Consider the following 13,049-nt stretch of genomic DNA (forward strand, 5'->3'; position numbering starts at 1 on the left):
TAGTTTTAAATTGTTCAGGGTTTTTCTTATGTCATAATAATTTGGTTTATCGAAGTAGTTTATTTTTGTTATTAAAAAGTAAATGACTCTGTTGTTTGAAACAAGTGGAATGGCGTCTCCTACTTGTGGGTTTAATTGTGACAATGATGAGGTTAGTCTACCATATTTTTTACAGATGTCCAATGCTAAGCCATTGTTCATTTTTAGGTCAGCTGAAATGCAATGAGCGATTGAGTAATTTTCAGGGGCATCAAGTAGATCGATAGTTTTTTCGATGAAGTTGACGTTTATTTGATTAACATTTTGATGGTGTATGAAATGTGTTTTTACTACATTTGTATTGTTTAATATAAGAAGCTGATTATCAAAATCAATTAAGCTATTATTTTTTTCTAAGAAATCGTTTCCGAGAAGTATTGGACAAGATAAATTTTCGATTGCATGCACTAAAATGTTATAGTTTATTGACATTATTGACAAAACAATGTTTGTTGTACCAAGAACCTTTAGTGGTGTATTATCAGGTCCCCTTATTTGTAAAGTACAAGTGTTCATGATTGTGTCTGGTGGTAATAAATTGTGTGTGATACATGATATATTTGAACCTGTATCAATAGTTATTGGAAATATTTTATTTACAAAAGAAGCGAAAAAATGTAAAGCAATAGGAATAGGTGTTTTTGTTAAATTATTAATGCAATTATTTGCTGAATGAAAAGGTGAACTGTTAATTTCAGCATGCTCGTTTAACCTTGATTCAAGTTTTTTTGGTTTTTTTGACAAAAAGGAGCAGTGTGACCCACAGATTCACACAATTGGCAAATAACTTTGTTATTCCTATAAAAGCACTCATCGGAGTTATGATTAGTTTTTTTGCATATTTTGCATTTTATGTTATTTGTTGATTGATATTGGTAGTTGTTACCCTTAGGTTTATAAGTATTATTTTTTGAATTAAAATTTTGTGTATCAAAATTATTAAAATTATTATTAGAGTTTGTGAAATTTGGATATTGTTTGTATGCTGGTGTGTTATAATGAGTGTTAGGAGTGTAATTGTAATCTCTATTGTGAGGGTAAGTGTAAGCATTACTCCTAAAATTACTGTTTGAATTAAAATACGAAGTGTCCTGCTGATTAAATGGTGTGTTGTATTTTCTTTGTGGTGTGTAATTATTATGAAATTGTCTATTTGTAAATGAAGGATTATTTTGACGATTACGAGCAGGTTGGCGCGAGTTTTGGTCTTTATAAAAATTGTTGTTGTTTGAGTTATTATTGTGATATTTGTTATTTGTAAGATTAATGTGTTCATTAATGTTTTGCAGATTTTGTTTTAATACTGTTATTTCGTTGCTAATTTGTTGTAATTGGTCATTATCGTTAATTTTTGTTATTTTGTTGATTTTTTCACTTATAATAGATTGCTTAATTTCATACGGACTCTTAAATGTGTCACCTGTGATCATAAATTCTATCATTTCATATTTTTGAATGTTCTTTTTTAACTCATCCAAATTGCGATTTTCAAGAATACCTATGTATCTAGCAATGTTGGGTTTTAATCCTTTCATAACGTTTCTTACAATCTCCTCTTCGCTCATATTATTATCAATCCTTTTACATAAAGCAACTGTTTCATTTATGAATACTACTGTTTGCTCGTCTTCCATCAATCAAATTAAAATTTTAGTTTATCCAAATATGTTGCAACAAAGTAAATTAATTTATATGATTGTCTATATTGTAATTAAATATCCTATTATCTTTCCAAATTACACTTTGAAACATAAAAGCTAACCATGTTAATGTATACAATATAAAGTTAAACTTTATACTTATATTTTTTATTAAATATGTCAATACTATAAGTTGATATTTTATTTTACTGACAATCAAATAATATGTTTGTGTGCTATTTCTAAGAAAAAAATGTAATTTAAAATTTGTAGGAATTTTTCCTTCAATGCAAAACTGAGAAGGTATTAATTTTACTATGTGTTTCATTTTTTTTGGTGTCTGTTACCACTTTTTCTCAGCTCTCGTCGAACCAATTTCTTTTAAAGTTACGTCAAAAGATCACAAATTGTATCTTTGAGTCGAAGACATTACGCTCAAAAATTGAAAAAAAAAATACCTTGTTGCCCGTAAATTGGGGAAACCTTCAAAAAAATTACAAATTTAAAAATCGCTAATTTTCGAAATTTTCAAAATTTTTTTTAGTTAGCATTGTCATAACTTTTTCAAAATGACCAAATAAATGTAATTTTTTCTTTATAAATGCATGATGTCTTTATCTATCATATGTTATATTTTTTTTTTATAAATTTAACCCTTTACCTGCACACAAGGGAGGATTCAAAATGACAACATTTTCGCGAAAAATTAACTTTTGAAAGTGTTCCGGAAAGTCTGACACTTTTATATATAACTTAAATTAAAGTTAATGTAATATACTTTATTATGGAAAAAAAAAATGTATTTTGTCTTCACGGTTAAAATGACTACCGAATGCTATTTGACTAAAATAAAGTTACGGAACATACACCAAGTAACTTTAACTGATTAGAACAATAAAATGGCAAGAATTCATGGTTGAAATGTTGGAAGATCAAGGTTAACAATAAAAACCCAGCACAGGGGGGTCGCGGAACAGTGATGACGTGGCATAGATGGATCAAGTATAATCATATCTGACAGTGATTAAAATCACTATAAAAAAAAAACGCTTCGATGCAAATCTTTAGACAGTATTTAATTTTAAAAAATTGGTGAATTATTCCAAAAGCTACATTATCTGCTAGTTCATTATTAATATCCTAATTTAGATAAAGTATGTCGAATGAAAAAGGGAATATTAAAAAATATTATTTCTCATAAAAATATTGTGTTGATCCATACACTTTTCAATAAGTTATAGCATTATAAAGTTAAAAATGTAAAAAATGAATTCGAGAATTTTCACACAATAATAGCATTCGGTAGCCATTTTCACCGTGAAGATAAAATAAAGTCCGAAATTTTTTTTTTGCATAATAAAGTAAATCCATTAGCTTTAATTTAAGATATATATAAAAGTGTCAGACTTTCCGGAACATTTTCAAAAGTCAATTTACTAGTAATTTCACTACTTATAACTCACAGTTACCATTTCAACAAAGTTTCTATTTACATTATTTTATTAATTCATTTCTTGTTATTAGCATTTATTTTATTAGTCAATTGGTATTTTTGTCATTTATTTGTCTGTGTTTTTATAATAATTGAAAGAATTTTATGTTAAAAAAATGTAAAGATAATTTTTGTCATTAGTTGTGAATATTTCTATTATTGTTGATTTTTTAGATATTTTATTATTGGTTATTATAGAATGAAAGAAGTATGTTCTATATACATTTATTCATTGGTAGGAATTAAAATATTAAAAAGTGAAACTTAAGTTATAAAACTATTTTTTTTTTAATTATTAAACTTTACTAGTTGACTATTTTTTAGAAAACTTTTTAACTTCACTAATTTAATTTTCTGTTAAAATAACATAGCTTTTTTCAGTTAATATTATATTATATTTATATAGCAATAATTATAATTTTCTAGATTTTTTCAAAAATTAATATAATTTTTAACTGATTATTTTTAATAACTAGTTTTAAAGATAAACCAGTTCAACTAACACAAAAATATACAACACAAACAAAAAAAGTTTTTGTTTTTTCCTAAGTTATATGGTATGATGAGTTGTTTGATAGTCTAGGAACAATGGAAGACGAAAGAGAAGTCTATACATTTGCAAAAGTAAGAAAAAAAAGATCTAAAGTTTATCTCTAACTAAGGCGTATAAAAAGGGTACTCTTGACTCAAGAGCCTTGAGTGATGATAATTTGAAAAAAAGGTGGAAAGAGTATTTTGAAAAATTACTGAATATCCAAAAAAAACATTAGAGGATATCTCGTGAAACGAGGGGCTGGTAGATTTAATTAGCGAGAAAGAGGTATGGGAGGCTGTGGCATCAATGAAAAAGTATAAAGCAATAGGACCAGGTGAAGTGCTAGTAGAAGTGTGGAAAATATTAGGCGGTGTTGGCATAAGGTGGTTGAAGGATCTTTTAAATAAAATCTCATTAGAAGGGAAAGTCCCAAATTAATGGAGGAATAGTATTGTGCACTCTTTAAAAGTAAAGGAAACAAATAGGAGTGTGGAAATAATAGAGGCATAAAGGTTATGAGTCATAGTATAAAAATTTGGAAAGGTAATAGATAAGAGAATAAAAAATTAGACATCGAAATCTAAAAACCAGTTAGGATCTATGCCTGGTAAGTCAACAACGCAGTCATTATTTTGTGTGAGGCAACTAATAGAAAAGTTTAGGGAAGCAAAGAAAATACTGTGTATGAGGCGACTAATGTAAACGTAGATGATGTGGGAGATAGTGTTAAATGGAAGTTTAGGATAAGAGTGGCCGATCCCAAGTAGTTTGTATTAAGACGAGGAAAAAAAGAAGATTCAACTTTAAAAGTTGAAAATTGATTCATAGCTTTCCCTTTGACACAGCACCGCCTTTTGCTCTAGGCTGGTGCTCGCCCGTGTCTCTCTCGATATCAGCCGTCCAGCTATTAATATGACAATCGGTTGTCAACGGTTGTCTCCCCGCCCTTGACACTGAGATAAGGCCGCCGCCGAATATGGATTACGGATATTGCGTTCTGTTCCGTTTACGACGTACACCTAACTGGTTACTCGAATCCGTTTCCGTGTTTACTTTTCTACCTTTTGGTTGGTTTTGTTTTATATAACATTTTCGTCGACCGTTACGCGTCAAGCATCCGTGTTGGTGAAATATTCGCAAAAGCTAAAGTGAACTAAATATATTTTAACACACATATTGATATTACTTATCGGGTACATTTTGTGTACACGGCTGAACGTGTACTGTTACGCGTCAACCATCAGTGTTGGTGAAATATTAGCAAACGCTAAAGTGAACTAAATATATTTTTAACACATACTAATATTACTTATCGGGAACGTTTTGTGTACCCGCCCAAACGTATATTGGATTACGCATTACCTTACATCATCGACCAATAAAAAATAATTTTAAGAGATTTTAGCTAAAAAATTATTTTTAAATTAAATAAACTTTTTAAACTAATTAAGTTAAGAAATTAAATTAACTTATATTTCAACTTAGCTAGTTAAATTTATAGTTTGTTAAATTTTAACTGTTAATCTATCGACATTGTTCATACTTCACTAAATTCAACTTGAGTTAATTAGTTCCATTTACTTGCCCATCTTTGCACATATGTTTGTTGTATTTTGTGTAGGACACAATTTATGTAATTTCTGGGTAAAAGACAAACAGGAGTTAACTGCTATAAGAAAAGAACCCTTGTGTCAACAAAATTGATACCCTTACAAGAAATGATGAACTTAAAAAGTTAATTTAAATAATTTAAAAATAATAAGTAATTAAGTATAACCACAAAATATTTTTTTTAATTATTAGCTTCGATGCGAAGCTGAGAAGGTATTGGTTTTACTATGATGTGTATTTTTTTTTGTGTCTGGTATCACATTTGCTCAGCTCTCATCAAACCGATTTCATTCAACGATACGTCAAAAGATCACAAATCGTATCTTAATATGTAATCGAAGACATTACCCTCACTAATTTTTAAAATTTATTCAACTTTTTTTTACTTAAAACTGCCATAATTTTTTTCAAAATTGAACAAATCAATATAATCTTTTTTAATTAGAATCATAATGATCTTACTTATCCTTTGATATATTTTTTTTATAAATTTGACCCTTTGATTGTCCACAGGGTGGATTCAAAATGTCAACTTTTTCACAAAAAATTAACTTTTTTAACTTAACTTTTTAAAGTGTTCCGGAAAGTCTGACATTTTTATATATAACTTAAATTAAAGCTAATGTAATAGGATTTATATTTAATATTTTAACTTTATAATTCTATAACTTTTTCAAAATTGAACAAATCAATATAATTTTTTTTTTGTTAGATGCATAATGTTTTTATCTATCATTTGGTATATTTTTTTTTATTAATCTGACCCTTTACCTGACTATAAAATTTACTTTTTTTTTTTTTTACAACCGTTAGGTTGGTTAATACCAAATGTATTGGTATTCCGTTTCGCTGCACTAATTTTGTGAGGGAATCGTACACTACGGGGCTACGAGCCGTCACAACAAGCGCAGTTCCCTAGTTCGGGGAATCGGGCACGTCCTAAGGTTGCGGATTGACACAGTATAAAGGTGTTTAATAATAAACGTAACACCGTGTTTGAAATTTGGTATAACTTTGAGTCAGTTTATTTTAATAACAATGATAATATTAAAAAAAAGGAATACTAAAAGATGTAAATAGTACAGGTGTACAATACATGGCGCGGGTATATCTCGACGACACGTACGGCGGATGTAAGCCACAGATGAACTCGTTTACATAGTCGCCGACGTGTCTCGCGGTGCTGTACCCCTCTGACCTGTCCTATCTACCGGCCGCCGGATAAGACAAACTTGTGTTATCGTCAACACTAATGAGTGCGACGGTGGACAACTGATAATCACGACTGGATAACATGCTAGTTCACTGTAAATGAATATTGCGCTATTACGGGCCGTGTCAACTCTCCCTCACTAAGCTGTGCAACCGGTGAACTAAATCTCAGTCGATAAAAATTTTTTTCTCTTCCTCTATCTATTCCTGTTTCTTCTGCCTCCGGTAATCCACCATGCGTTGTCTTTTTTTCTCCTTATACGTCATTCCAACATAAGATTTAGCTGACGACGTGGTAGAGCCGGGACCAGACTTGGCACTTACAGTGACGGTTGATGTCGATGGCATGACTTTCGTGCTTGTCGCCGGTACGCTGTTAGTTCGTTTTGAATGGTTATAAGGTTGTGGTTGACGTTGAGTCTCCAGGGCCGGCTGGGAAAGGTGTCGCTACAGGCCTAACCCAGTCGTCATCCAGCGACTGTGCCAGAACCGTGGAACTGGTGAGGCAGGGTCCAGGGGGCGTTCGCGCTCAAGTAATTGTCGGAGGGTGTGCCAAGCAAGCACCCTCCAGTGACCTTCAGGCCACTGAGGTAACTGCTGGTGGCTTTACTACCATCGAGGAGATGGTGGACGACTGGGAAGGTGTGCGTAATCGTTTCCGTGACAACATGCCGCTGACTCAAAAATTGTATTGTTAACAAAAACGATAAGTCCAATATTTTTATAATTTTAAGTTCGTTTGCCATAGTAATCCGTACTGTTTGTTTACGTAATTAGCGTATACTATATTTTATAGAAAAATACATCTAATTTTCGATTAACACAGTACGATTAGTTACATTTTGTGGTTAAACATTACTATATATATTATTGTTTTTTTTTCTCAAAAGAAATTAAAGCCAACAGAAGTATAATTAATAGATTGAGTATTACTACAGCAACGTATAGCGATTGTCAAATAAAAAGTTTTTCTCCATTTCCGATAAAATAAAAATAGTTTTTAACTATTAATAGTAATCAAAATTAAAAAAAAAAAAAATCAGTTATCAAAAGATAGTGACAGTGTTAAATTTATAAAAATATTTGTATTATTTATTTATTGTCAATACCCACTAGCTTAAACTTTTTTTTTTGCCCTTCATATTTCATTATTCTTATTAAAAAAAAAAAAAAAAATCACATCATATACATAAATACTTAACATATACGCACACATTTTTGTTTAAGTCTTAATCAGATATTGCTTCCTTTAAAAAAAATTTTTAGTTTTTTTGTCTTTCCCTTTACCTAATACCACTCTTATACATTGTACTATTAGCAAATTTAATTTTGTTATTTATTTAAACTTTTTTTTTCCTCTCTCATTCATTCCCCTTTTCAAAAAAATATTTTCTGTTTTTATTTTTCCTCTTGTTAATTTAATAAATATTTTAGTTTCAGTTTTTTGTTGTTTTCTTTCAACATTTCTTCTTATTTAATAGGAATAGTGATTGTATTGAATTTATCTATAGATATATATAAATATAATCAATACCCACTCCATTAAATACATACTAACTCACTTAGTTTTTTTTGTTTTTATTTTTCTCTTAATTTTAAATACTTTTTTTTTTTCTACTCTTTCTTTTCACCACTTTTATTTACACTAAATTCGGAAATGGCAAAAATATTAAACAAAATGTCTCTCACTGAGATCAAACACGAATGTGCTTTCAGGAATATTCCTCACACCGCTAGCCGTAACGACCTACTTTGTATTCTTGAGGCTTTAATTGGGGCGGAAGGGAACAACCTAGCCACCGCCTTCCTACCACCCCGGCCTCATATTCCAGCAGATGTTTCTATTATAGCATGAGAGACTCACGGTTTAGACCCGGTTGATATAGTAGATATGCCCCAGAATAACACGGTAGCACGAAATAGGGATAGTTTACAAAATCGGCCACCCGCCCAGACAAAAACCCACCCACAAAGCCACCGCTACCGTGTAAGCATTGTAAGGGACCACACTGGAACAATGAATGCCCAACTAATCGCCCCCATCGCTCGAGTGCTCTGAGCATTTCGTTAGAAGTGAACTGAGTTCCGTTGTCGTTCAAACACACGCGAGGTTACCCGAAACGCGAGAAGTGTTCGCGTTCAAGTGAATAATTACTTTAGAGGTGGCGGAGCCTAATGGGTAAGCTTCAATCCATATGCTATAGCAATCAGTGACTACAAGTATAGACGTTTTCCCTCTAGCAGTTCTAGGGTAGAGGTCCATCAAATTTATACTTATAACTTCCCATGGCTGTCGTGGTTTTCTAGGTCTTAGAGGGTCTTCAGGTTTTCTATTTAGGGGTTTTGTGCAAGCGCAAATGTGACATGCCCTAACATATTTCCTAACGTCCTCTTTTATATTTTTCCAATAAAACCTTTGTCGAACAACCCTGAAAGTTTCTTTCCAACCAAGATGACTTGCTAGAGAGTGATCGTGGTACCACCAAATTGTTATTTGTGATTTACTGAGTGGTACCACTATAGATGGGATTGGTGAGGGGTCGTCTTTTGATATACCACCGAATTTCCGGAGGAAGCCATCAAACACGATAAAATATTTCTTTTGGGCTTTGGACCGTCGTGTATTGTTGGCCGGGCAATCGGAGGATATGCTATCCATTACAGATTTTACATATAAGTCATCCAATTGCCACGATATTAACTCTTTCTCAGAAACAGGTGTTTCGATTGCTGTATAACGCTTTTGTGTCTCACTTAACTTTTTGCTAGCGTAGGTGATTACTTGTCTTTCCTCAGGTCTGTCACCCCGTTGGAAAAGAACAGCTCCTACACCTATTTCGCTTGCATCGGTTTGGAGGCAAAAGGGTTTACCATAGTCAGGAGGACAAATCTTTGGGGAGTCGCACAGGGCGTTCTTTATGGTGTCAAACGCCTTCTGTTCGTTACCTGACCATTTCCATCTAATACCTTTTTTTAATAGATGAGTGAGGGGTACGATGATGTCAGCATAGTTGTCTACAAACTGGCTGTACCAATTGCATTATCCCAGAAATCTGCGAAGCTCCTTTACTTTACGTGGAGTTGGGAATTCTTTGATGACCAGAAGTTTTTCGGGTTGTTTTTGAATTCCGTCTGCGTCTACCAAGTGCCCAAGTATCATGTCATTGATAGTATTCTATTTGTCGGGTGGATAAGTGTATGGGTTTTAAGCAATAGGTGTGTGGTTCCTAAGTTGGATTGCCAACACCGCCTAATATTTTCCACACTTCTACTAGCACTTCACCTGGTCCTATTGCTTTATACTTTTTCATTGACGCCACAGCCTCCCATACCTCTTTCTCGCTAATTAAATCTACCAGCCCCTCGTTTCACGAGATATCCTCTAATGTTTTTTTTGGATATTCAGTAATTTTTCAAAATACTCTTTCCACCTTTTTTTCAAATTATCATCACTCAAGGCTCTTGAGTCAAGAGTACCCTTTTTATACGCCTTAGTTAGAGATAAACTTTAGATCTTTTTTTTCTTACTTTTGCAAATGTATAGACTTCTCTTTCGTCTTCCATTGTTCCTAGACTATCAAACAACTCATCATACCATATAACTTAGGAAAAAACAAAAACTTTTTTTGTTTGTGTTGTATATTTTTGTGTTAGTTGAACTGGTTTATCTTTAAAACTAGTTATTAAAAATAATCAGTTAAAAATTATATTAATTTTTGAAAAAATCTAGAAAATTATAATTATTGCTATATAAATATAATATAATATTAACTGAAAAAAGCTATGTTATTTTAACAGAAAATTAAATTAGTGAAGTTAAAAAGTTTTCTAAAAAATAGTCAACTAGTAAAGTTTAATAATTAAAAAAAAAATAGTTTTATAACTTAAGTTTCACTTTTTAATATTTTAATTCCTACCAATGAATAAATGTATATAGAACATACTTCTTTCATTCTATAATAACCAATAATAAAATATCTAAAAAATCAACAATAATAGAAATATTCACAACTAATGACAAAAATTATCTTTACATTTTTTTAACATAAAATTCTTTCAATTATTATAAAAACACAGACAAATAAATGACAAAAATACCAATTGACTAATAAAATAAATGCTAATAACAAGAAATGAATTAATAAAATAATGTAAATAGAAACTTTGTTGAAATGGTAACTGTGAGTTATAAGTAGTGAAATTACTAGTAAATTGACTTTTGAAAATGTTCCGGAAAGTCTGACACTTTTATATATATCTTAAATTAAAGCTAATGGATTTACTTTATTATGCAAAAAAAAAATTTCGGACTTTATTTTATCTTCACGGTGAAAATGGCTACCGAATGCTATTATTGTGTGAAAATTCTCGAATTCATTTTTTACATTTTTAACTTTATAATGCTATAACTTATTGAAAAGTGTATGGATCAACACAATATTTTTATGAGAAATAATATTTTTTAATATTCCCTTTTTCATTCGACATACTTTATCTAAATTAGGATATTAATAATGAACTAGCAGATAATGTAGCTTTTGGAATAATTCACCAATTTTTTAAAATTAAATACTGTCTAAAGATTTGCATCGAAGCGTTTTTTTTTTATAGTGATTTTAATCACTGTCAGATATGATTATACTTGATCCATCTATGCCACGTCATCACTGTTCCGCGACCCCCCTGTGCTGGGTTTTTATTGTTAACCTTGATCTTCCAACATTTCAACCATGAATTCTTGCCATTTTATTGTTCTAATCAGTTAAAGTTACTTGGTGTATGTTCCGTAACTTTATTTTAGTCAAATAGCATTCGGTAGTCATTTTAACCGTGAAGACAAAATACATTTTTTTTTTCCATAATAAAGTATATTACATTAACTTTAATTTAAGTTATATATAAAAGTGTCAGACTTTCCGGAACACTTTCAAAAGTTAATTTTTCGCGAAAATGTTGTCATTTTGAATCCTCCCTTGTGTGCAGGTAAAGGGTTAAATTTATAAAAAAAAAATATAACATATGATAGATAAAGACATCATGCATTTATAAAGAAAAAATTACATTTATTTGGTCATTTTGAAAAAGTTATGACAATGCTAACTAAAAAAAATTTTGAAAATTTCGAAAATTAGCGATTTTTAAATTTGTAATTTTTTTGAAGGTTTCCCCAATTTACGGGCAACGAGGTATTTTTTTTTTCAATTTTTGAGCGTAATGTCTTCGACTCAAAGATACAATTTGTGATCTTTTGACGTAACTTTAAAAGAAATTGGTTCGACGAGAGCTGAGAAAAAGTGGTAACAGACACCAAAAAAAATGAAACACATAGTAAAATTAATACCTTCTCAGTTTTGCATTGAAGGAAAAATTCCTACAAATTTTAAATTACATTTTTTTCTTAGAAATAGCACACAAACATATTATTTGATTGTCAGTAAAATAAAATATCAACTTATAGTATTGACATATTTAATAAAAAATATAAGTATAAAGTTTAACTTTATATTGTATACATTAACATGGTTAGCTTTTATGTTTCAAAGTGTAATTTGGAAAGATAATAGGATATTTAATTACAATATAGACAATCATATAAATTAATTTACTTTGTTGCAACATATTTGGATAAACTAAAATTTTAATTTGATTGAAAACTAATTAATGCCAATTAGTAAAACAAAGAACATTATTTCATACACAAACAGTTAATTATGAATATGGATTAGTCAAATTAATTTGTAATTATTAGCCCAATAGACAATATCTTATTTCAAATAAATAATGGTTTTGACCCTTCATTGACATATAATTATGGTAACGAAGGAGTAGAAGGCAATCTCCACTACTGTAATTTCTGAAACATATTTGCACCCCACACCACCAAAAAAAAACAAATTTCTAAATAATATAATCAAATTTGCTAATAATGAATTAACCAAGTACCGTCTAATATTTATTCCAAATCTAGAAAAAAAAAAATGCAAAACTAATCAAAAAATATTTGTGCTAATAAATTGAATCAAACTATAAAATAAGTAATCTAATCTAAGTCACGTATAAAAAGTTCAGGAATTATAACAAAAATTAAATTATGAATTTAGTTTAAAGTTATGATTTATAGTGTAGAATTATATAAATGTGCGGCAGATTTTTTAAAAAATGACGTGATTAGGTAAATACTATTCCTAATACGCAAATTGAATTCTTTTTTAGTTTGTTACAAAAGTTCACAAAAAAATCAATTCTACCAACATTTTATATAAATATATAAAATCTGAATTTAAATATATCACTTCAATAAATTTTTTTTTTCATTAGTTAATATCATTAATAATACATTCTTTAATATTAATATCTCATTAATATTCATGTTAAAAGCAAAAATGGTATGCAATTCAAAAAATTTTACTGAAATTCAATTAATAGTGTTTGAAAATCATTTTCAGAACAGTTTCAGAATAATAAGTATTTTAGCATATATTCTTTTATTCGTCAATAAAGGTAAAACTATTTATTGAAA

General features: G+C 30.0%; 1 protein-coding gene across 50 annotated transcripts in view; it reads left to right on the forward strand.

Moving 5' to 3' along the window:
• Positions 1 to 13,049, forward strand: part of LOC126896939 (uncharacterized) — a 97,361-nt gene that overhangs the window by 66,528 nt on the left and 17,784 nt on the right. Inside the window, exons 1-2 of one of the 50 annotated variants that reach the window (XM_050670182.1) lie at positions 12,794 to 12,915; positions 12,976 to 13,030. The exons of the other annotated variants lie outside the window; for them this stretch is intronic. Of the exons in view, the coding sequence (XP_050526139.1) occupies positions 12,898 to 12,915; positions 12,976 to 13,030 (73 nt within the window). The 5' untranslated portion in view covers positions 12,794 to 12,897. Of the gene's footprint in view, positions 1 to 12,793; positions 12,916 to 12,975; positions 13,031 to 13,049 lie in introns of those variants that run through there. 50 annotated transcript variants of the gene reach the window in all.

The sequence above is a fragment of the Daktulosphaira vitifoliae genome, unplaced genomic scaffold (genome assembly GCF_025091365.1).
Source record: "Daktulosphaira vitifoliae isolate Bord-2020 unplaced genomic scaffold, ASM2509136v1 Scaffold_1, whole genome shotgun sequence".
In the NCBI taxonomy this organism is placed as follows: domain Eukaryota; kingdom Metazoa; phylum Arthropoda; class Insecta; order Hemiptera; family Phylloxeridae; genus Daktulosphaira; species Daktulosphaira vitifoliae.